Source organism: Desmodus rotundus, chromosome 5 (assembly GCF_022682495.2).
Source record: "Desmodus rotundus isolate HL8 chromosome 5, HLdesRot8A.1, whole genome shotgun sequence".
In the NCBI taxonomy this organism is placed as follows: Eukaryota; Metazoa; Chordata; class Mammalia; order Chiroptera; family Phyllostomidae; genus Desmodus; species Desmodus rotundus.
Window position 1 is genome coordinate 40,736,359 of NC_071391.1, and position 23,945 is coordinate 40,760,303.

Consider the following 23,945-nt stretch of genomic DNA (forward strand, 5'->3'; position numbering starts at 1 on the left):
GAAACAACTGTGAAGCGAGGGAGCTAGGCATGCAAGTGTCTGAAGAAAGAGCATCCTCGGCAGAGGAAGCATAGGGCCAAAGCCGTGAAGAGGGTGTGTGCTTGGCAGATTCAAGGAGCAGCAAAGGAGCTAGCGTGTCTGGAGCAAGGGAGAAAATGGTAAGATAAGAAATCTGAGAGGTAGAGAGGGGTCAGTTTTGGGGGGATCTTATAGGCAAAATTCAACAAAACATACATTTCTTTGTCATTTCTATTCAGCTTAAATTTTGTTCCTTACTCATATTTTTCTCTTTTTGGTTTGATAACTCATGTAGTATATTTTTAATCTTTTCCTATTTTTAATGAAAATTTAAGAATATACATTTTCTTAAAATAGCTTTGCTTTCATTCTGTAAGGTTCATGGCCATAAGTCATGTCGCCATCCCCAAGCTGCAAGGGAGGCCAGCAAATAGATTTTAATGAGCACGTTACTGCCCCAGACAAAATCAGGATTCTGTTAGTAAAGAAGGATGGGATAATAAGTATTGGATAAAATACTAGCAATATCATAAAATCCTGTGGACCCAGGAGATTTTCCTTCAGATTCCCATAGTATACAGATTGTTACCAAGCATTGTGAAAGGAAAGATACCCAATTTATTTTATGAAACTAGCCAGCATCTTGTATCAAAATCTGACAAAAAGGGCTGAAAAAAATTATAGACTAATTATGGACTAATTATATAAGTTTAACTTATGGATTTAACTATGAAGACTTAAAAACATGTCAATTTTTCAGAACATTAAAAGACTCCTCCATGATCATGTAGGGTTCATACTATAAATGCAAGAATGCTTTAATATTAAAAAAGCTTTTGACACACTAAAGCATATAAAATGATTCAATAAGAAAAAATATAATCACAATAAAGATTTGATAAAAGTCAGCACTCATTTCTGATTTGAAAACTAGTCTTAGACAACTAAAACTAGAAAGATACTTCTTTAATGAAATAAAGACATCTAACTTCTTATTCTGGTCCACTTTATTCAACTTCAAAGGAAAAAGCATAGTCCATATAAAACCAGCCTTTTGTTCTCCTGCTGTGATTATAACTAGTAATGAGCCCTGGCTGATGTGGCTCAGTTGGTTTGAGTGTTGTCCTGTAACCAAAAGGTTGCAGGTTTGATTCCTGATCAGAGCACATACCTAGGTTGCAGGTTCAATCCCCGGTCCAGGTATGGGTGTGTACACCCCCCAGTTTGGATGCATACAATCCTGGTCCAGGCGCTGGTCCCTAGTCTGGGCATGTATGGAAGGCAACTGGTTGATACTTCTCTCTTGCATCGATGTTTCTCTGCCTCCCTTCCTCTCTCTCTAAAAGTAATGAAAAAAAATGTCCTCCTCAAGTGAGGATTTAAAAAAAAACTCATAATATTGAGTATTGGATAAGGTGTATAGGTCAAGACTTCTGGACAAGATGGATTATGTATTTGCCTCCTCCCATGACCACATCACAATTACAGCTCAAGGGTAGAACAGCCATCATTGAGAACCACCTGAAGACTAACTGAACAGTATTACTATAACTGGGGACATAAAGAAGCAGCCATGTTGAGACTGGTAGGAGGATTGGAGATGCAGAATGGGCAGGCTTCACACCCATAGTGTAGAGATTAAGAATCAGGAGGGATACCTTGGCTCCAGAGGCCCCTTTCTGGAATGAGGGGACCCAGCCTCACGCTAAATTCCCTAATCTGGGACATCAGTGCCAGAAAGATGAGTCCCCATAATCTGGCTGCAAAATCAGTAGAGATTGTGTCCCAGAGAAACATCTTCTCTGATGAGACTGGTATCAAAGTAGAAATCAATTACAAGAAGAAAACTGAAAAACACACAAACACATGGAGGCTAAACATGCTATTAAACAACAAATGGATTAACAACGAGATAAAGTCAGAAATTAAAAGATAACTTGAGACAAATGAAAACACGATGACTCCAAATATATGGGACATAGCCAAAGCAGTTGTAAGAGGGATATTTATAGCAATACAGGAACCTCAAGAAATGAGAAATGTCTAAAAAAACAAATCTAACCTAAAGAAAAAAACAATGGAAAAGATCAATGAAACCAAGAGCTGGTTCTTTGAAAAGATAAACAAAATTGATAAACCTTTAGCCAGACTCATCAAGAAAATAACACAGAGGCCCCCAAATTAAAAAAAGAGAGAAATGAAAGAGAACTGACAAACAGTGCCACAGAAATACAACGGATTATAAGAAAATGCTATGAATCGTTATATGCCAACAAATTGGACAACCTGGAAGAAATGGATAGATTCCTAGAAACATACAAGCTTTTAAGACTGAATCAGGAAGAAACAAAATCTGAACAGACCAATAGCTACTGACAAAATTGAAGCAGTAATCAAAAAACTCCTAACAAACAAATGCCGTGGGCCAGATGGCTTCTCAGGAGAATTTTACCAAACATTCAAAGAAGAATTAATACCTACCCTTCTCCGACTCTTCCAAAAATTGAAGAGGAAGCCTCCCAAATTCATTTTACTAGTCCAGCACTACCCTTTGTCTGATTCCAAAATAAGACAAAGACACTACAAAAGAGAGAATTATAGGTCATTATCCCAGATGGACACTGATGTGAAAATCCTCAACAAAATATTAGCAAACCAAATTCAGCAACACAGTACAAGGATCATATGCCATGATCAAATGGGATTTATTCCTGAGATGCAAGGTAGGGTCAGTATCTGCAAATCAAGGAATGTGATACACCACATAAACAAAGTGAAGGCTAAAAATTGTATGATCATTTTAATAGATGCAGAAAAAGCGATTAACAAAATCCAGCATCCATTGACAATAAACTCTCAGCGAAGTAGAGACAGAGGGAACATAAGTCAGCATAATCAAGCCCATGTATTTCAAACCAACAGCTAACATCGTACTCAGTGGTGAAAAGCCAAAATCTCCTTAAGATCAGGAACAAGACGAGGATGTCCACTTTCTTCACTTTTATTCAACATAGTATTGGGAGTCTTAGCCACAGCAGTCAGACAAGAAGAAGAAATAAAGGCATCCCAGTTGGAAAGGAAGAAGTACATAACACTGTCATTATTTGCAGATAACACGACACCATATATAGAGAACCATGAAGATTCCACCAAGAAACTATTAGAGCTTATAAATGAATTCAGTAAAGCAGCAGGATGCAAAATTAGTATTCAGGAATTGTTTGTATTTTTATATACCGATAACGGGCTATCAGAAACAGAAATTAAGAAAACGATCCTGTTTCCAATTGCATCAAAAAAACCCACTTAGCAATGAACTTAACAAGGAGGTGAAAGACCTGTACTTAGAAAACTGTAAGACACTGAGAAAAGAAATTGAAGAAGATAAAAGGGCAACTACACTGTGCTCATGGAGAGGAAGAATGAACATTTTTATAATGTCCATACTCCCTAAAGCAATCTACAGATTAAATGTAACTCCTATCAAAATACCAATGGCATTTTTCACAGAACTAGAAAAAGTAATCCAGACATTTATGTGGAACCACAAAAGACCCTGAGCAGCCAAAACAGTCATAAGAAAGAGAACAGAGTTGGAGGTATCATGCTGCCTTATATGGAACTATACCACACGTTTATAGTAGTCAGAGCAGCATGATACCGGCATAGGAACAGACATACAACTCAATGGAACCAAATAGACAGCCCAGAAATAAACCCGCGCCTGTGGTCAATCTGTGACAAAGGCGGCGAGAATATACAATTGGGGTAAAGACGGTCTCTCCAGTGTGCTGCACACGTGCAATGGAATATGGATCAGCCATAAAAAGAAGGAGTTCTTGTCAATTGCAACAAAATGGATGGGCCTAGAGGATATTATGCTGAATGAAATAAGCCAGTCAGAGAAAGACAATACCGTATGATTTCACTTAGACGTGGAATCCAAAGAACAAAACAAAATAGAAAAAAACTGGTAGATACGGAGAACATTTTGATGGTTGCCAAATGGTAGAGGGGTTGGGGGAATGGGCGAAAAAGGTGAAAAGGATTAGGAAATGCAAATCGCCAGCTATAGAAACAGTCACAGAGATGCAAAAAGTGCAGCATAGAGAGTACAGTCAATAATAACATAATAACTGTGTGGCCATATGAGGACTGGACTTACTGTGGGGAGCACTTCACAAAGCGTGTGAGATGTCTGATCATGCCTGAAACTAGTATAATACTGTATGCCAACTGTAACGGAAAAATAAGTGAGTAAATAAAAATAAAAAGCTTTGTTGAATGTAAAGTGCTATCTAAATGTAAGTTATAATTTCAATTTCGTGCTCTTTGGAATAAATTTCAACTTTAAATGACAAGTGATCATTGTGAAGTACCAAAGCTTTGATAAATGCTCAACTTTACAATTTCCAAACAGTCTTCCAGGGTAGCATAATAAATAATGATTTTTTGCCCATGAGTGCAGTTTCATTTTCCTCACCTTGATATTACTTTATTGAGGAAAAAAATAAAGATTCTATTTTTGGTTGACAAAACAAAGAAAGAAAAGGTGTATAACAGTGCCCTGTAGTTAGGTGGAGGGGGAAGAGAATGCAGCTGATGCCAGTGCGCGCACGCACACACACACTCTCTGTCTTGCAAATGCTTGACCTGTGAGTACAACATACAGGGTGGGGCAAAAGTAGGTTTACAGTTGTGAGTACACGAAAAAGTTTATTCTTGTATTATTTATTAATTGTGCTGTTTTCCATGCAAACAACTGTAAATGTACTTGTGGCCCACCCTGTATACTTTTGGATACCTGAAATAGTATGGCACAAGACTATAATAATGTGCTCCCAGTTACTGCTGGAGGTTTCTCCAGGTATTCTTTCGTGCGTACTGCAGAACGCATCCCTCCCTCCTCGCTCAGTTCAGATCTTTCCCACTTGCTGCTGTATAATTGCCAGTAACTCTAGTTAGGTAAACAGCTGGGCACGCCCATTTTACACGCAGGGGAAAATAGCACCCATTGTTTACTGGTTTTGCTGTTAGAGTATAAAAATGAAGATACTTCTAATATTGCCTTGAACTTTTAGAACTAGGTGGTTTTATAAAATCAAATTATCTACTTTTTTGTGATGTGTACCGTGTAACTTTTCTCTCATGGTCAGTAGACCAAGGTTTAAATTTTGAATCACAGTAATGCACGCTTCACATCAGTGTTTTAAGCTTTTTTAAAAACCAAAGTCACATTAAAAAATACATTTTATAATCTGATCAAGTGTACACACACAAACACTATATATATAATTACATATACATATGTATAATTAAAAGTCGCACAGAACTTACCAAGCATCTATGCAAGTTCTCTGATATTATCTGTTGTTTCATTTAAAAAATCAGTATCAATCCACCAAACTGACTTCTTTAGACTGTGCTTTTCAGCAGTTTCATGGTTCTCAGCAGAGAGGGTGATTCTTTTGATTGTTTAATAAATAACATTTCTGCTATGAACATTGGGGTGCACAGATTCTTTTGGATTGGTGTTTCAGTGTTCTTAGGGTATAATCCCAGCAGCGGAATTACTGGGTCAAAGGGCAGTTCCATTTTTAGTTTTCTGAGGAAATTCCATATTGTTTTCCACAGTGGCCTCACCAGTCTGCATTCCCACCAACAGTGCACAAGGGTTCCCTTTTCTCCACATCCTCTCCAACATTTGTTTGTGGATTTGTTTTGGGGGGTGGGGGCGGGGATAGTGGGAAGAGGGTATTACAGGAACTACTATAAAGGACACATGGACAAAACCAAGGGGGAGGGTGGAGAGGGGGGAGGGAGGTGGGTTCACCTGGGGTGGGGTAGAGGGATGGGGAGAAAAGGCATACAACTGTAATTGCATAACAATAAAAAAAAAATAAAAAAAAATAAATAACATTTCTGGAGTCCAAGAATTCAGTTCTGAAAGGAATTAGAAATACGTCCTAATTTTGTTGCAAATATTAACTTTTTATGTGTAGGCAGGATGCTTTTGGTGCTAGTTGCTAGTTTTTCTCTCATTTCTAGGAGAGTGATGGGATGAGACGGAAGGTTCTAAATGGTGGTTTCTTTTCTTTCTACAGCTCTCATGTGTGAAGAGAAGCCTAGTGCCTCGTTAACATAAGGACCTCGCCGACTGGAAGCTGCAGATTTTGCCATCAGCTCACCTTATCCTTGTTGGTCTGGTTCTTTTCCTCAAACAGTGGAAACATCTTTCTTTCGAGTCGCTTTTGTTGCAGAGTTAAGAAAATGGCTGATAGTGGCGTAAGGAAAAAACCCACAACATGCTCCCACTGTTCATCTGCTTCTCAGGAAGATGTGCTTTGTATATGCTCCTATGGGGCAAGGCTTTCTCCAGTGTCGGTGGTGGAAATGTCAGAGACATCAAGCATTGCTTGTTCAGACATTTCTATTTCACCGGAGAGGAAAAAAGAACAACAAATTATTAAAGATAATTCCTCTGGAAAAGATGGGGTAAACATCAAAGATTCGACTTCTCAACACAAGTTGAAGTCCCCTTCTCTAATGCCATCCCTAGCTTCGCTCATCTATCTCATGGGCTCTTGTCAGCTAATTCTTTGCCTTCTTACCTATTATGGAAGCATTTCTTTCTTACATAAGGGGTGAACAGACTTGGTTAGTACTTTCTTTTATGATATTTCCAACACTGCCCAAATTAATTACTTCCTGCGATTGTGAGTAATTTGGAATGTTGTTCCAGCTTTAAAAAAAAATGGTTCAAGTTGAATTAAATCTGAATTTGGGGACACTTTTTTCAACGCAGAAGGAGTTATGGTTGTGATTAAATATAGGGTGGTTATTATTTAAGACAATTCCTGGTTATCTAGAGGGAATATCAAATATACTCTACAAAATCAGCTTGCAAACAATCTATGACTGTCCTGTCGGACTGGTTTGGATGTGTCCACCTTTCTAGAGAAGAGGCGGTGTGGGAGGGTTCCCGTGATATAGCACAGCCTTGGAGTCAGAGCAGGAAGTTTAAGAAAAGTTAGGTTCTCGTCCCTCAAAGTTGTACTGTTTTTAGATTTTCACCCTAAACTTTTTTTCCCCTAACTTGTATTACAATATAGTTATTGCCATATAGGCGTCTCAGAGTTAGTTGCTACTCGCTGAGTTGTTACTATGTTATTTTCACTGGAAGCATAATTTATGAGTGTCTGGCCAGTAATCTTTTATGTATAATCTGTTTGACACAATTGCTATGTTTTGAAACAAGAATGATTAAGAAAGCTGTGAAGTTGCCTCCTCGTGACTTGAAAGAATCATTGGGTAGGTTCTGACCTGTCTGCTCTGCAGCTAACAGTGCACACCTGACTGGATTTGGGGGATCAGATCGAGCAACTTCTTATGGTCTCTGTGAGCCAGTAACTCATAAAGGGCTTCGAACTGGAAACAAGCCAGTGAATTACCTTGTCTGCAGTAAATATCGTGGCACACATTAAAGACTTGTCATATTCTCTAAATTAGGGATTTCACTTTGTCAAAAGTGTGTTATATCTTAATATTACTTTTTTTTTCTCCTTTTTGGTCTAAGCCCTCAAAAACCCCGAATGTAGAGAGAAAGGTGTCTCAACAACAGTGGGGTCGGGGCAACTTCCCAGACGGAAAAGTCCCTCACATAAGGATGGACAATGGAGCTGCTATTCAGGTATTTAGAAAGCAAAGTGAAGCCACTAGGAACTTTCAGGTTTCTTCTGTGTCACTCAGTGGTTAATGGCAAAAATGATTAAAAATAAGTCTCTAAGGAAAGGAGGGAAAGGAGAGGGGAACTTTACCATTTTCAAGTATGTCAGAGTCTTTACTACCAAAAATGCGGCTGTTTTTTCTGCTCATAGAGGACCAAGTGGATTTTAATCAAAGTGGAGGGAATTTTTGTTAGATAAAATGAGAACGTCATGGTCTTCAGGCCTTGCCTGTTGCTGAGTGCAAACGTGGAGTCTTTGTGTGGCCCTCATTAGGGTTCAGGGAGAGACCAGATGACTCGGTGGTTTGGCTGCTCACTTCCTTAAGGCCAGTTTTTGCCGCCTCTGATTGGATGAGTACCAATGTTGGTTTTCCTAGGATTCTAATTATGACATACAAATATGAGTGGAATATTAGTACCATTTTAGAAATTAAGTGTTATTTTAACATCAGTTTAAAGGAACTTCAACAAGAATAACCACAAAAAGAAACTTGTATTAATGTTAACTTTAAAAATTGTTTTAAGAGATATTTAGCAATATACTCAAAGTGATCAGAAAAACGTCCTGAGAAATTCTGACTTGAGAAGTTTAAATCTCCCCTTTTAAATGAAAGGACTGTATTTTTTTTAATGTATAAATTTACTGATTTTTTAAATTTAGTCGTAAGAGCTTTTATAAAAATCAAAATGTATTCACTGTGAAAAATTAGGAAAATACAGATAGAAAAGTGAAGAATATAAAACAATCACGAGCCAAATACAAGCAGTTTTAACACTCATTACCTTCATTGTTACACATATATGTCAGCCTGTCTTTCCTTTCCATTCTTTCCCTGTTTTAAATTATGGAATATTCAAAGTATGTACATATTTTTAAGAAATAACCTTAACTGGGATAGTAGAAGTTTTTCTTCTTCCATTTAATGGACAGGCTCATTTTAAAGATTTTAAACATTCCAGGAGAGTATAAAACAGGAAGTTACAGTCATCCAGAATTCTACCACCCGGCGGTAACTACTCACTATAAATGAGCATGTGTCCACACAGTGTAAGCACCTCCACACACAGACATTTTCAACACTTTTATAGTAGAATCGGATCATGTACCCTTGCACACTCCACACTGTGTCATGGGCTCAGCCTCTGCCAAAGAAAATAGATCTATCTTACTGTTTTAATAGCATCCTCTTAAAATTAATACAAACAGGAAGTCATTTTCTTCTTATTTTTACCACTATGTAATGATGTCAAGGCAGATAGTTGAAGAAAAAGGTCAGTTTATAAAAGACTAGTTGGGCAGTTGAGCTATTCCTCTACCCATTCCTCATTTTAAAAGTCCTGTTTAAACAATAGTAAAATTCTGTGCCCAAGTTGTGGTTCTGTATGTTTAGAAAGAAAATGAGAATTTTGTTTTTAAAGGTCAAGAAAAATTGGGGAAATGGTTATAGAGTTGAGATATTTTTGTTCTGTGGGGGAGGAAGGGGGTAAATGATCATTTAAATTCAGATTTAATTCATTTTACATAATATAGAGTAGGGGTGACGTATAAATATAATAAAAGTAAAATATTTGTCTCATTTTAATCATCTTAGTTTTTTGACTTTGATTTTCACTATGAAGTGGTAGTGGGGGAGGGGGAGGAGCCAAAGTAATGTTGTCATCTAAAAGCAGGTGTCTGGGACAGGATGTGTCCATTGTAAATCCAGGGGTCCCCATTTACAATATTTGTGACCCTAAATCCGTGCTCCTCCTCAAGGTCTCAACTCCACATACCCAGCCCATCATTTCTCTCAAGTGTGTCCGTATAGAAGGGTTCTGAGTGGCTTCTCTGTGTATGTATATAGAGAAGCTCTGACTGGGTTTATCGGTTGTTTCATTCGTTTATCAGTTCCCCAGTTCACTCCACGTTTGCACTGCGATACCTTTGGAATGCCTTCCTTGCCTTGCTTGGATTATTGAAAAAAATCTCAATTTTTTTTTTTGCCTTTGTTCACTTACATGCCAGTCTTGGAAGCCACCTGTTTCAGAATGTGTACCTTTATTCTCCCAGGGTTTTAGTTCTGGTCTCTGGCCCCAATGTCACTTTGTATTTTGATTTTAACTCAAGACTTTATGATTTCAGAATAATCCTGTCTCTTGAGTAGATTACAAATTCTGAGAAAACAGGAATTGTTTTGTTCAACTTTGTAGCCCCCAAAGTGTAACTCACAAGGAAATATGTAAGGAAAGTCTAACATATTGAAACTGAATTATTTCCTTCTTTCTTCCCTTTCCTTCCTTTCCCTTCTCTTCCCTCCTCTCTCTCCCTTTCTTTCCCTTCCTCCCTCCCCATCTCTTTTTTTCTCTTTCCCTTTCCTCCTCTCTTTCCTTTTCTCTCCTTTTCTTCCTCTCCTCCCTCTTTCCTCCTTCCCTTTCCTCCCTCCCTCCCTCCCTCCCTCCTTTCCTTCCTCCCTTCTTTTCTTCCCCCTCTCCCCCATGCACTAAACATGGATCTTTGGCCTACAAGGTTTCAGGGTAGGCTTTTTAAAGGATACAAAAGAAACAGCTTCTTAAGGAGCTTCTACACATCTTATCTTGGGGAAAAAATGAATGAAATGTAAGCAGGAGAGTAATAATAGTGTTTGAGGATCAGTGTGTCCATGCGTGCTGAGAGACGTCAAAAGAAAGGAACCGTCACCACAGGGCAGAGTTAGGCAGGGAAGCCCTTCATGAAAGAGGTGAATAATTAAGTGGGCATTGAATCTCCTGTTACTAAAGTAAGTAGAAAAGTGGAAGACTAGCAGCTACTTCACCTGTTGCGTGGGGAAGGGGAAAGTGACCACACAGCCTGAGCAGCAACTGCAGGGAGCCTTTGGCTGGCCGACCCAGCGGAGGTGGCCCCAGCGGCATTGCCTCAGCTGTTCTGTCACGCTCAGAAGCTCTCTCAAGACCCAGACACCCTTGTTAATGCCCTGAAGTTGGTTTGGACCAGGGAGGCTGACTCCTCCCAACCAGATTCACAAAAAATGGAAGTGTACCTGAGTGACCTGTTGGTTAGGTTCTTGCACAGCGTGAACCAGAATGCTGGCGCTGGCAAGGCCGATGCATCGTGTGTTCGTGAGCAGAAAGCAAGTGATAAACGGAAGGATTCTTGGTCTGCACAGATGGGTTTTATATTCTTCCCAGGGATGATTTGTATTGAAATTTCCGTGACGTACTACTTTTTCCTAAAACAAAGGGAATAAAACAACAGAAGTTATTTTCAGTAGAAATAATGAAGATAAAGGAAAAACGTTGCTTGATAGACAAGAAAGCAGTGGTTCAGGGAGCCTATGTGCTGGTTTCATGGTACAGCTCTTAGACTTTTGGGGTCACTGGGGGTGGGTGTATTTTATACACATGTATGTGTACGTGTGTATGGATATCCCATTCCTTCTTATGAAGATACTTCATTAATATTATGGTTGTAAGAAACTCATTTTTATACTTTTCAAGTTTTCCACATTTCCCCATTAGGATTTGTATGATCTTCCTCCAAAGGACATTTAATGAAATTCATCAGAGCTTGTTTTTGTTTAATTAAGATGTGTTTATCAATATTGAAGCAAGTATGTGGTGTCTTCTCTTTGATTTTACCCTGGAGCAGGATCTCTCTTCCCTTGGGTGGATGTCTGTCAGTATTAATGTGCTCATTTTTAATATCCAGTGAATGGCAGAGAGAGACAAAGGAACTGTTATTTTTTTATCCAGGAAATCTATACATTTGGAAGAATATTGGGAAAAGGGAGCTTTGGAATGGTCATTGAAGCAACAGACAAGGAAACAGAAACTAAGTGGGCAATTAAAAAAGTGAACAAAGAAAAGGTAAGGCTTATTAGCAGCATCATACCAAGGTCAGTGCAGGGTGGGGAGGGCAGTGCAGGGTGGGGAGGGCAATGCAGGTTGGGCAGTGCAGGGTAGAGGGGTCAGTGCAGGCTGGGGAGGGCAGTGCAGGGTGGGGAGGGGAATGCAGGGTGGAGAGGGCAGTGCAGGGTGGGGGGGCAGTGCAGGGTGGAGGACAGTGCAGGGTGGGGGGGGGCAGTGCAGTTCTTTACACTAACACACCTGCGTCTGACCTTGCAGGCTGGGTCTGGGTTCTTCCCCAGGGTCTGTAGGCATTTCTCAAGCCTTCTGGGAAGGGACCAGTTCTTAAACTCAGGTGGATAAGTGTATCTAGAAAAAACAAATGTAAGGATAACTAACATAGTCAATACAACCAAATATAGGCAAAGTTTATGCCAGAGTGAGTTGAAGATAGGCTCTGATTATCCGTGTGTATAAATGTAGGGCTATTGGCTGTAAGTGTCTCAGCCAGAAATGAGTCCTGGGACTCTCTCCTGATGTGGTTCTGCTCTACTTTTCCATGGTTCTCTCCTTCCCGTTGAGTCCCCGTTTCCTCAGTGTTAGTTTCTTCTGTGTATTCATCCTACATGCTCTTTTAGTTTGAATTGCCTTTTCCCCAGCTATCTGCTCTACACTTTTCTTGTACCCACTGTATTCCTCACCGGGTTTCCCCTGGGCTGGAGAATGGCTGGGCTTATCTTCAAGGGAGAGTCTAAGTCCTCAGGTTTCACACCTGATCATTTCATCAGCTTTTTAAGAATTTCTGTTCCTGGGGCAAAAATTACGATGTTTTTTCCTTAGCTTTGTGATGATAAATACTGCAATTAGGAAATGAGGTAGTAGGTTTTTAAATGTATTCTTTAAAACAAATGATAACAAATTGCATACCATTTCTCCTGAAGATTAATAAAGTAACTTCTAAATCTTAATAAAGGGAGATCCAGAGGCTTTTCTGGAAATCTTCAGAATTTTAAAGCCGTGGCGCTACACGGAATATTACTCCCTTTGCCCCTTGGGCATCAGGTAGGGTTGGGGTTTAGGGTCAGGCTGTTTGGGGTGGGAGGTAGGAACAGAGTTGAGGTGGATTGTAGGAGAAATTGTGGTAACTTTCCGTATCTAGTCTAGACAGAAATTCACCCCTCACAGTTACTATTTTCCTCAGCCCCCATTCGGATAACCGTAAAATGTGACTTCCATCCTACGTGGGTGGGGCATAGTAGGTGGGAAGTTTGGTTAAAGGGTAAAGTTAATTGGAAGCAGGGATAGCCCTAGGTAAAATTTTAACTTAGGTAAAGATTGCCTTATGATCGATCCCATTGCAGTCCTTTCAGAACTATTAGGTACTCTCCTAAGCGTGGGGGTGGGGGGTGCTGGTGTGTGGGGAAGGTGTGAGGAAGCAGGAAAGGCTAAACATCTTTGTTATCCCTTTCAGAGATGTTTTATGTGCTTGAGGACAATGCTTATTTGCAAATAATGATGGTCATTTGGATTCAATAGGGGTGATGACTGGGGTGGGGGCAGTGGTGGTGGTGAGGGGGGAAAAGTCCTAAAATTTCTGAGATGACACTGTATTAATAGAAACTCAATGACCTACACCCTGATTGGAAGCCTTGTGCCCGGTGTGGCTGCCTTCACCTTTTGCTGTCAGGTGTGGTTGAGGGCTACTTGTAAGGAGATGAAGTAGGAGTTAGGTTTGGTTGGAAAGCAAGATCTCGATTTCTCTCTCTCAGTTAGTTTTTGAAGCCCAGGGACCAGGAAGTGATATAATACAGGGCTAAGTGTAGAATCTCACTTCCTATTGTTTCCTTTGATGTATGTAATCAAAGCAAAACAACAACAAAACAGAAAAACACTTTGTTTTTATCTTCTCCAGTTGCTATCCTTGGAGAGTAAATTTTGTTTTTGTTATTGTAACATCAAAGGATCAACATGATTCTGAAGGAAATACCAAAAAATGTATTAAAAATTGGAATAGTTTTAGTGAGGTGACAGAGACCGTACTGTAGCTAACTTACAGGAACAGGCCAACAAACAGATGTGGTTTGAGCAAAATTATATGTAAAATCGGAGAAAGGAAGGAAGGGGCACAACTTAATATTATTATGGAAATAAGTTGCGTGTTATCTTTTGAAAAAGGCACTTCTGAGAAAATGTAGAAAAATACAAGAATAACTAAATTTTATTTTGCGGTGTGTAGTAGGGACATCTGTATATGGAATCTGTGCTTCCTCATTATTTAAGGCTGGAAGCTCTGCTGTGAAGTTGCTCGAAAGGGAGGTGAACATCCTAAAAATTGTGAAGCATGAGCACATCATACATCTGGAACAAGTGTTTGAGACGCCCAAGGTAATGCTTTAGCAGGTGCTGCATTTTGAAAGTTGTTATTATTACAAAATGAACATCATTTCCTTCCGAAGCAATCCCTTTGGGGCACAGTTGCTCATGTCCTTGGCGTGAGTTTGTCAGTGAAGATTGATGAGAGTGTTCTGGAGGACTTTTATTATTGATTGTATAATTAGGTGTCTGATGATTAGATTGATGGCTTTGGTTTTGGGTGGCATGTTGAAAGCGAATGTTTAAAACTGAAACAACTTCATACACAGCCCAGCAGTGAGTAGAACTTCCTTACAGATGGCTTTACTTTTGCTCTGGTCCTTGGTTTCTCCATTGTCATCTCTCGGAATATTGTCATGATTTTGCAAGGTTAGCTTTATAGTAAAGTCAGCATGGGTATATTTGGCACTACGTAGAAGATATTTTGTCATCTGTGTCTTGTCAACATGTTTAATCTTCATTCTTTCCCTAGATGTTATCATTATTTTCTTTGAATGCATGTCATTTTTATGTAGAGTTGTTCTGAAGGCTGGGCCTGTGCCGTTCTGCCTCTAGACTGTCAGTGCCCGTGGGCTCTGGTGTTCCTCCGCTTGGAGGCAAAGTAGTGATTAGACATGTGGGCTCTGGGGCCTGTGTACTTGAATTCCGGTCCCATTATTAACTATGAGACCATGACAAGTTATTCCACCTCTCTATACCTCAGTTTCCTCATCTGTAAAATGGATTTAATAATAGTACCGACCTCATTTAATTGTTGAGTGATTAAATGGGAAAATGGATATAAAGTGTCTGTCTCCTTAAATGGTAGCTATTGTTTCCTTTGTCAGTCTCTAAGGCAGTAACAGTCAGTTTGGGTTATGCATTATGCTCGATTCATTAGGAGTGCTTAGTAACCAAGGAAGACCACAGTTACCCTTTATGGGAACAGTATGTGGCGATGATGCTGAAGGTCTTCTCTACTCTCAGTCTTAAAGTTGTGACTTCTTTATCCTCATATATTCTCAGAATAATTTTGCTCTTTAATTACCAGTTTTAGGCAACCTATCTGATTAGGTCATGCCTTGGTGTGGTTTTCTTCATCTTTCTTATGCTTGGGGATCATGGAGCCTCTTGGATCTGTGAGTTCATGACTTTCATCAAGTTCAGGAAATTTCTGTCCGTTATACCTTTAAATATTGTTTTGCCATCTCCCATTTTGGGGACTCCCAGTACACGTTGGATTTCTTAGTATCGTCCACAGCTTACTGATGCTTTATTGATTTTTTGAGTCTTTTTTCTGTCCTTTCATTTAGCATAGTTTCTGTCGTGACGTTTTCCGATTCAGTCATCTCTTCTTCTGTAGCATTGTATGTGTGTTTACCTTTTCCAGCGGAAATTCGATTTGGGTCAGTATTTCCTCCTCTTTCTTAAATATAGTCACGATAACTTTTAATATCCTTTTCTATAATTCTATCATTTGTGTCATTTCTAGTTCAGTTTTATTGATTTTCTTTTCCTTTATCACAGCTTATATTTTCCTGCGTCTTTATATGTCTGTTAATTTTTTATTGATGCTGGGTATTTTTATATTTTTATAATTGTATTTTAGCTTTATTGCAGGACACAGTTAAGTTACTGGGAAACAGTCCGATACTTTTGAAGCTTCCTTTAAGCTTTGTTAGGTGACAGCAGAGCAACCTTGGGTCTTAGGCTAATTTTTTTCCTACTGATGAAGAAAGACCATTCAGAGAACTGTACCGAAGCCCCAGAATTGTGAATTTTCCACTCTGGCTAATGGGAATGCAGACTCTGTCTGGCCATGTGTCAGTTCCAGTCATTGTTCCCTTGGTTCCTTCTGCACGGTTCTTTTCCTAGCCCCTGGTGTTTCTTCATACACATGTGCTGATTGGTGTTCTGCTGAGGACCTGAGGGTGATCCTCCGCAAGTCTCTGGAGCTCTCTCTGTGTACAGCTTTCTCCTCTTTGGTACTCTGCTCTGTGAACTTCAGTTGTCTCAGCCTTTCCGGACTCCCAGCTCCGTGTCCTCAATTCATGGAGACCACTGGGCTCTACCTAGATTACCAATCCCCGCTCCGTGGCCCGGAAACTCCCTCCAGCCAGCAAGCGGGGATAATCGTGGGCTTGCTTCATGTGTTTCCCCTCTCTCCGGAGCACTGCCCTCTGCTGCTTGATGTCCAATGTCTGAAAGTGGTTGTTTTGTGTATTTTGTCTGTTTCTCAAGTTGTTTCAGGAGAGAAAGTAAGTCTGGTTCTAGAATAGTTTGAAGGCAAAGGAAACCATTATCTGTGATTGTCGTTTTATGTACAGCTAGCCCTTGATTCCTGTAGGTCAGATCTGCCTCCCCGCACTCCCCAACTCACATAAATGCCTAGACCTTCTGCCGAAGCCGTCTTTAGAATTACTGGAAGTCGCTGCCCGATGGGTTAGGCCATGGTATGAGCACTGACCATCCAACTCGACTGTGTTATGGTATCTTGTGAGTCCAAACGTTCTCCACATTTACACAATGATTTCAATAATTATAAAAAGCCTTTCAAAAACCTTTTATTGCCATAACTTATCACTGTACATACTTAAAATTGACTTCAGTGTATACTGTAAGCACAGCTAACATAACTGTTCCTTCTACCATTCCGTGTACCAGTGATCTCTGCAGTGCTGTCAGTAGAAAAAGATGTGCCCTTGTTCAAAAGCTTATTTGTGTTAGACTTTGCAGAATAGTTACTTTTGAAATTCTAAGGCATTCTGAGGTTTAGCAAATCAGAATGTTGACTATAAAAAGTGTTAATCTTCTCTTCCTGTTCTCATGCTTGCTGACTGAACACAGACATTGCATTCACAGAGATTGTAGAATAGAATCAGACCCCCAAATGTTGAAAACAACAAAAATCTTGCAGCACAGAGTGGAATGGAGATGGAGAAGGTATTCGGTGACTGAATGCAACAGGTGTGAAAAAGACTTGCGTTTCAGGTGACCGTGAATCTTTCTGACTTGGTAGACGACTGGACAGTTGTCACACCTAAAGTGATCTCAGTACACGCCAACAGAGACAGCGCACATGGGGTAGGCGGCTTTTCTGCGGCTTCTACCACGTATGGCCAGTTACTCATGAAGTCCCACATTTTTTTCTTCTTCCCCTTCTGGTCCCTCTTCCGTGCCTCTTACCTACCCTCTGTGAACAGGTCGGCACACCACAGTGTGCGAGCCACATCTGGTGTGCTGCCTGTCTTTGTACTGCCTATAAGCTAAGTGGTTTTTTTTTTACATTTTTAAATGGTTGAAAGAAATTTCAAAGAGTAAGATTTCATGACGTGAAGACTATATGAAACTAAAATTTCAAAGCCCATAAATAAAGTTTCGTTGTATTGTTTATGATCGCTTTTATGCTGTAAAAGTGGAGTTGAGTAGTTATAAGAGAGATTGTATGGCCCACGAAGCTTAAAGTGTTTATTGTCTGGCCTTTACAGAAAAAGCTGGCTGAGCGCTGCTCCACTTTACTGTTAGAGTGTTCATTTAGAAATGCAAAATCGATATACCAGCTTAAAGATCTTCAGTAGCTCCTTACTGCACATGGGAAAAAGTTGTAAACTCCTTTGTGTGATATCCAAGACTCTTTACAGCCTGGCACCAACCTGTCCTTTCTGGCCTCACCCCTCGCCACCAGTGTCCTCTCTTGTGCCCTGCCAAACTCCCAATGCTATTGTTAGTGGCAAAATGGCACCAGAATGTAACCAGACCTCGGTTCAGCCACCTTGGTACTTGAGTTTTGAAGAAAGAACTCAAAACCAAGATTCAAATTATAATAGAAACTATATTTAGAGAGTCACAGCAGTAGAAAAGGTGAGCCAGCTGGGCTGTGTGGGCCCAGGAAACAAGTCATAGAGGCAAAAGGACGGGCCCTTGGAGCTCAGGAGAGAGAGAGCCTGGGGGAAGAAGGGGTGGGAAGGTGAGGGAGTGCTCCAGGGAGAGAGCGAGCACTGGCTGGGTCCTCTGTCCCGAGGGTTTTTATCCCCTTTCTAAAGGCGGGGGTCTTAGGGGAGGTCCTGGGGGGGATCTCAAGGGAATATTCAGCAGCTTTCCAGGTGTGCTCTTTCAGAGTCCTGGTCTCTTATTGATTGGGTGGTGACAGGGCAGTGGTCATTAGTCGTAGCAGTGGGTCCTGATGTCGGTCAGGGCATCACTTCTCTGGTTTTGCTGCTTTTCTGGACCTGGAGTTGAAACAAAACTGAGGCCTACATGTTATTAGTTTGACCAAAACTCTGACTCTGGTCAGCAGACCTAAGGCTTTGGACCTAAAATTATCCGATGCAGTCAGAACCTCATTGTTCTGAGGGCTTAAGACTTAAGGGAGAAATTGTGCAAGAGTTTGGGTGGGAGTTGTGTGGGGCTGTTCTCTGCCCCTGGTTCCTTCTCCGAGGGGGTTTGCCACATGACCAGTGGCATGCCAGGGAAGGAGAGGCCAGGGGAGGGTCCAAACCAATGGCTAGTGATATGAAAGGTCAAGAGGTCTAAACTGCATGACCAGTGATGTGCTAGGGGAGGAAAGGGCACCCTGGGGATGGGGTCCCACCCTATAGCTGCCCGTTGCTAGGCACCTGAGGCTTTCTGCCCCAGTCACCTTCCATACATACCTGGCCTGTCGTTCCTACTTTGCTCCTGCCTCACTGCCTGCTACACCATTAACACTGAGATATCCGTCATTCTTTTAACAGCCAGTGCCATTCCAAGGTTTGTGATCTTTGCGAATACCACGTGTTCTGCCTATTCTTGTCCACGTTCTCTACGCCTACATTGCCATTCAGTCATCCAGACCTGCCTGTGATGTCACCTCCTCAGGGGGCGTTCTTCAGGCAGACACTCCCTCCTCTGTAATCTCATGGCATTTGGAGCATGCCTCTTCTGTTAACACTCATCACCTGATTCCGAAGTTGTAAAGACTGTGTCTTACCCTTCCGTGTCCCTCTGGTGTCCTGCACGGAGTCTTGTGCGTGACAGATGATAAATATTTTTCAGTTAGTAGGTTGGTGATGAAAGTTGTGAACACTGTTTTACTGTATATGTAATATATAACATGTTTAAGATCCCCGCCTATATAATTAGCTCTCTCTCTCTCTCTCTCTTTTAAAATACACAATGCCAGAAAATGTACCTTGTGATGGAGCTCTGTGAGGATGGAGAACTCAAAGAAATCCTGAGTAAGAAAGGGCACTTCTCAGAGAATGAGACGAGGTGGATCATTCAAAGCCTTGCATCAGCGATAGCGTATCTGCACAACAACGGTAAGAGGAGGGCCCTCCCGGCCACGACCCCGTGGATGCAGATACCACTTGTGTTCAAGGGCAACTGTAGGAAGGGGTCACAGTCACAGAAAGAGTGCCAGCCAGTAGGGAAGATTTTATTCAAACATTAACAAGTTTTTGCTTTTTTAAAAAAGACATTTTCCTTTAAAACTTACTTTAATTAGAAGCAAGGCAGGTGCACAATTACATTGTCCATGGATAAGGATGAAGTTCTGAACATTTCTATTCAACCATTTGAAAAGCAGCTATTATTATCAAATCAAAAGTAGACCAATCAATAAGTGAAATTTCTAAAAACATTTATATATGAGGTCTGTCCAGAAAGTATCCAACCAGGTAATATGAAAAATAGAGACATTTATGGAGGAAAATACAAGATATGAGAAACATTGTACATAGGACAGTGGTGCCTCAGTCCCCTTCAAAGTAGGCACCTTGGGACCTCACACATTCTTCCCAGTCTCCATCAGCTGCCCTGTCATATTTTCCTGAACCTCACCAACAGCCTGAAGTCTCATCCCCTTCAAAGGTGCTTTTAGTTTTTGGAAAAGCCAGAAGTTGCAGCGTGCCCAGTCTGGGCTGTAGGGGGCTGAGTCACCTGGGTGATTTGATGTTTCACAAAAAAACTGCATGAGATGTGATAAGTGGGCGCATTGTTGTGATGAAGCTGCCAATCACCAGTTGCCCATACCTGGGACCTTCTGAATCATCCAAATAGTTTTTGCAGAGGAATGTTCAAGCTTCATGCAAAATTTGTTGCAGATTCCTTGCTCTAGTTGCTCAGTCATTTTTGAATGCAACGGCCACATAGTACACGTGCTCACTGAACGGTGTCTGCTGCCCCCACTGACTAGTACAGTGAAGTCGTCATTGTTCACACATGTGCATTCCAGTCCACTCTCCTTGGCTGCCAGGTTACATCAGTGTCACTCAAAACCATTCTTGTTGTATTAACAATGGCTGGACTTTTTCTGGACAGACCTCATATTAATAATTTTAAAATTATATATTCTTGGAATACTTTTAAAAGATTTTTTTAATTTATTTTTAGAGAGAAGGGAAGGAGGGAGGAAGAAAGGGAGAGAAACATTGATGTGAGAGAGAAACATTGATCAGTTGCCTCTCGCCTAATCCTGGGACTGAAGCTGCAACCCAGACAAGTGCCCAACAGGGAGTCGAATCTGAAAACGTTTGCTTTGTGGGACAATGCCCCACCGAGTCACACCAATCAGGGCTTTCAGAATTTTTTTTTTAGTTTTTTAGAGCTATTTTAGGCGCAAAGCAAAATTCAACAGAAGTTACACAGATTTCTCATACAAATTTCCCCACTCTCTGAAAGTAGAATGTTCCTATGATACCTTTTATAAGCTGAAATGGCATAAAGCAAAAAGTCACCATTAATTCATATGGAAAAGTTTTTGAGTGTTCCCAGACCCAAAAATAACCTACCATATATCTAATACCAAGTACCACTAACATGCAGTAAGAACAGGAATGGCGTGGTAAATAAATACCAGGTTTTGTATAGCCGTCAGTCTGCTCAAGCAGTAGACTTTCCATTTTATCCATTACTGGATATTGGCTAAGAAGACACCATGGAGGGACTAGCAGAACCAATAGTAACTTCGGCAGCCTTCAAGGTTGTTTATCTCTGTGTGTAAATAATGCAAATGGCGGACACAAGCAAATTCAGTGCATGCATAATATCTTTATTTCAATCACTACCATCACAGTGCTTAATTACGTCTAGTTTTACAGTAAGCATGAGCTCTCTTAGGCTTTTCTGATACCTTAGGACACATCTTGCTAATGAATGCACAAAATAAATCGAGATAAAGCACAGATGTTCACAGACACAGTTCAAAACTATGGCAACTAGATGCTGAGATGCTGAGTGTAGTTCCCAGGAAAGGAGCTAGGTGGTGCCACTCACACTGTATGCTGCTCGGGCTATGGGTTGCCTTTATAAAGGCTCAAAACAAATGTTGAACTCTATTTTTGTTTTTTGCATTTTTTCATAAAAGCAAAAATCCTTTTGGGATATCTATTGGTTAGAGAAAACAGATACTAATGTAGGTTTTTTTTAAAGGTGAAGTAGTGTAAAGTGAACTTTTGAATAGTGGGGAATCCCTGTACCCCTGCCAGTACATGCACAGCCTCCCCCATTAACAACACCCCCCCCAACACGGTGGGACATTTTTATAATTGGTGAACCTACACTGATGCATCATTAGCACCCAAACTTCATACTTGACATTGGGATCACTCTGTACATTCTGTGGGTTTTGACCAATGTGTAATGACATGTATCCAGCATTGTAGTGCCATGCAGCATAGCTTCACTACTTTAAAATCCACATTTAAAAATTAGTCTATTATTCTAGTTGTTTTACTGTTCTTTGGAGTTCCCGTTGCTTTTCCTCATGCTCCCCACCGCCCCTTTTTTCAAGGTTAGTTGGCTTACCTGTGATTTTAGAAACGCTTCATTTTATAGAAGAGAAAGAACTTTGTTCTAGAGAGGTGAAGTGACATGGGTAGGTGTGGCAGAGTAGGTTCTGGAACCCAGGGGTTCCTTCAGCAGGTACTCCCTGAGTGTCTACTGCATTGAAGTTAGCCCTGGAATAACAAAGATTCAAAGACAAGGCCCCTTCCCCTCAAGAGATTCAGGCTGGTGGGGGACTATAGAAACAAATTACAGTTCAACATGACACTTTCTCTAGCAGAGAGACATAGGAAGTGGAGCATAGGTGTGTAAGAGCTTCATCCGAAGTGGAAAGGCAGAGGAGAATTCACAGAGGCGGCGGACGGGAGCGCAGGGACACTGATTCAGATGGAAAAGGGGCTTTCCAGGCAGAAGGCAACCTTCTCTGCAAGGGTGGGAAACCCAAAGCTTAATATTGTGCTAAAGTCAATTTTCCCACATTAAGGTACAAATTTACAATAATTCAAAACAAAAATCTTACCAGAATTTTTCATGGAATTTGATAAAATTATTCTCAAATGGGTTAGAATAGCAAAGAAACCAATGAAAAAGGAGAGTAACGGAGGCAGCAGGGACACTTGCCCTGCCGAGAAACAAAAGGTATGGTAAAAATATATTAATTAAAACTATGTGGTATTTATGTAAGAAGAGATAAGTGGAGCAATAGAAACAATAAAAATCCCCCAAATATAGGCCGGGCACTGTGTAAGGAAACTCTAAATGGTTAGGTATAATTGCCAGTCCAGGGCTCCTTCAACTACATTTTTCCAGCCATTGTACATATAACCTTTTAAGCCTGGAGAAATGATTGCTATGGATATGAAGCAAACCAGTTATTTGCAAAGGAAGTGCTTGGTACGTGATTATCTGCCTGTACATAGAAACCCCACCTGAGGTCCAACATATGCACCTGGAGATTTTGTGTCTCAAGGGTTTTTGTTTGTTTTTTATTTTAACTCATGAAGAGTAGTAAAGTGTATGCTGATGTTATAGAAAAATATACTGAAGTAAGTGTAGTCTGTATACATTTAGCCAAGTGGCAGTATGTTAAATGTTTATATCAGCAATAACACATGCAAAGAAGGAAAGAAGTGATTCTCTCTTTGAAGATCTACAGATACAGGAAACCTCACCGGGCTTGTAGCTACAGTTGTCTCCCTCTTCCTGGGAACCCCTGACCTTGGACAGGGTCCTCTTCCACACTCACCAGGCCACTTGGTGTGAGGAGCGGCAGCAGGTGGGGTGGCAGGGGAATGGGGAGAGATGAGGGAGTCAAAAAGACCTGGCTCCTTAAGGTTAGAAGTGTGGAGACAGGGATCCGAATAGAAGGGAGTGGAACAGAGCAGAATTATGCTCGGCCCGCCTCAAGTATTTCTGTGGTGGACATTAACTGATCAAATGTATTTCTTTGTTGTACTTGTGTCCCCTCTAATTATTTTTCCATTTTTCATTTCATTTCATTTGTTGTTTATTTTTTTGGTAGATATAGTACATAGAGATCTAAAACTGGAAAACATAATGGTTAAAAGCAGCTTTATTGATGCTAACAATGAAATGAACTTAAACATAAAGGTAAGATAGTAGAAATGGTGGTAAATATTCGCCTATAAACAGTTTGATAGCAAAGTAGCAAAGCACATCCTTTTTCAGATATGTTTTAGAAGCTTTGAGCAGCCAGAAAATAAGTGACTCGTGCTAAAACAATAAAAAATTCGCAAAAGAGGTTGTAACTGACAGGAATCATTTTGCAGCTTAAGTGGTGAAGTTGAATTTTTTTAAGTACATATTCATTTGGATAGTTCTAAATCATTAGTTAATAGCAAGCAAACAGATGCTCTGAATGCTAATTAATTTAAAAATTATGCCTTTGATACTAAATGCTAAGGTCTGTATTTCTCACTGAAAATTTTCCTGGGTATTAATATTTATATCCTAAGCAAAATTAATGTGCCAAGTATTTATTCTTGAAGATTTTATTCAAATTAAGTGTTCCTTAATTTCAAATAAATGATAGATACATTATTTATTACTTAGCATTTACTAGTGCCTGCTCTCAAAACATGAATGTGTTCATTTAGGAATAATATGTCTGTGGATAGCTCGCTCTGCTGCGGTTGGTAAATTCCCGTGACACAAGTCGGTTTAACAGCATGCTTGTTTCACCTGGGTAAACGCTCTTGAGTATTCCCATTGTAAACTCCGTGCAGGCAGGAGTCATGTCTGT

The 23,945-nt window shown here is 40.4% G+C and overlaps 1 protein-coding gene across 15 annotated transcripts in view; it reads left to right on the forward strand.

Annotated features, from left to right (window-relative positions):
- The window catches only part of STK33 (serine/threonine kinase 33), a 130,031-nt gene that overhangs the window by 68,515 nt on the left and 37,571 nt on the right, over positions 1–23,945 (forward strand). For 11 of the 15 annotated variants that reach the window (XM_045194357.2, XM_045194361.2, XM_045194355.2 and 8 more), the window contains 6 exons: positions 6,123–6,513; positions 7,595–7,708; positions 11,474–11,587; positions 13,847–13,951; positions 19,080–19,218; positions 23,205–23,293. In XM_045194357.2, coding sequence (XP_045050292.1) covers positions 6,289–6,513; positions 7,595–7,708; positions 11,474–11,587; positions 13,847–13,951; positions 19,080–19,218; positions 23,205–23,293 — 786 coding nt within the window. In that variant the 5' untranslated portion in view covers positions 6,123–6,288. The other 4 variants (XM_045194364.2, XM_045194365.2, XM_045194367.2 and 1 more) reach the window with 4 other exon arrangements.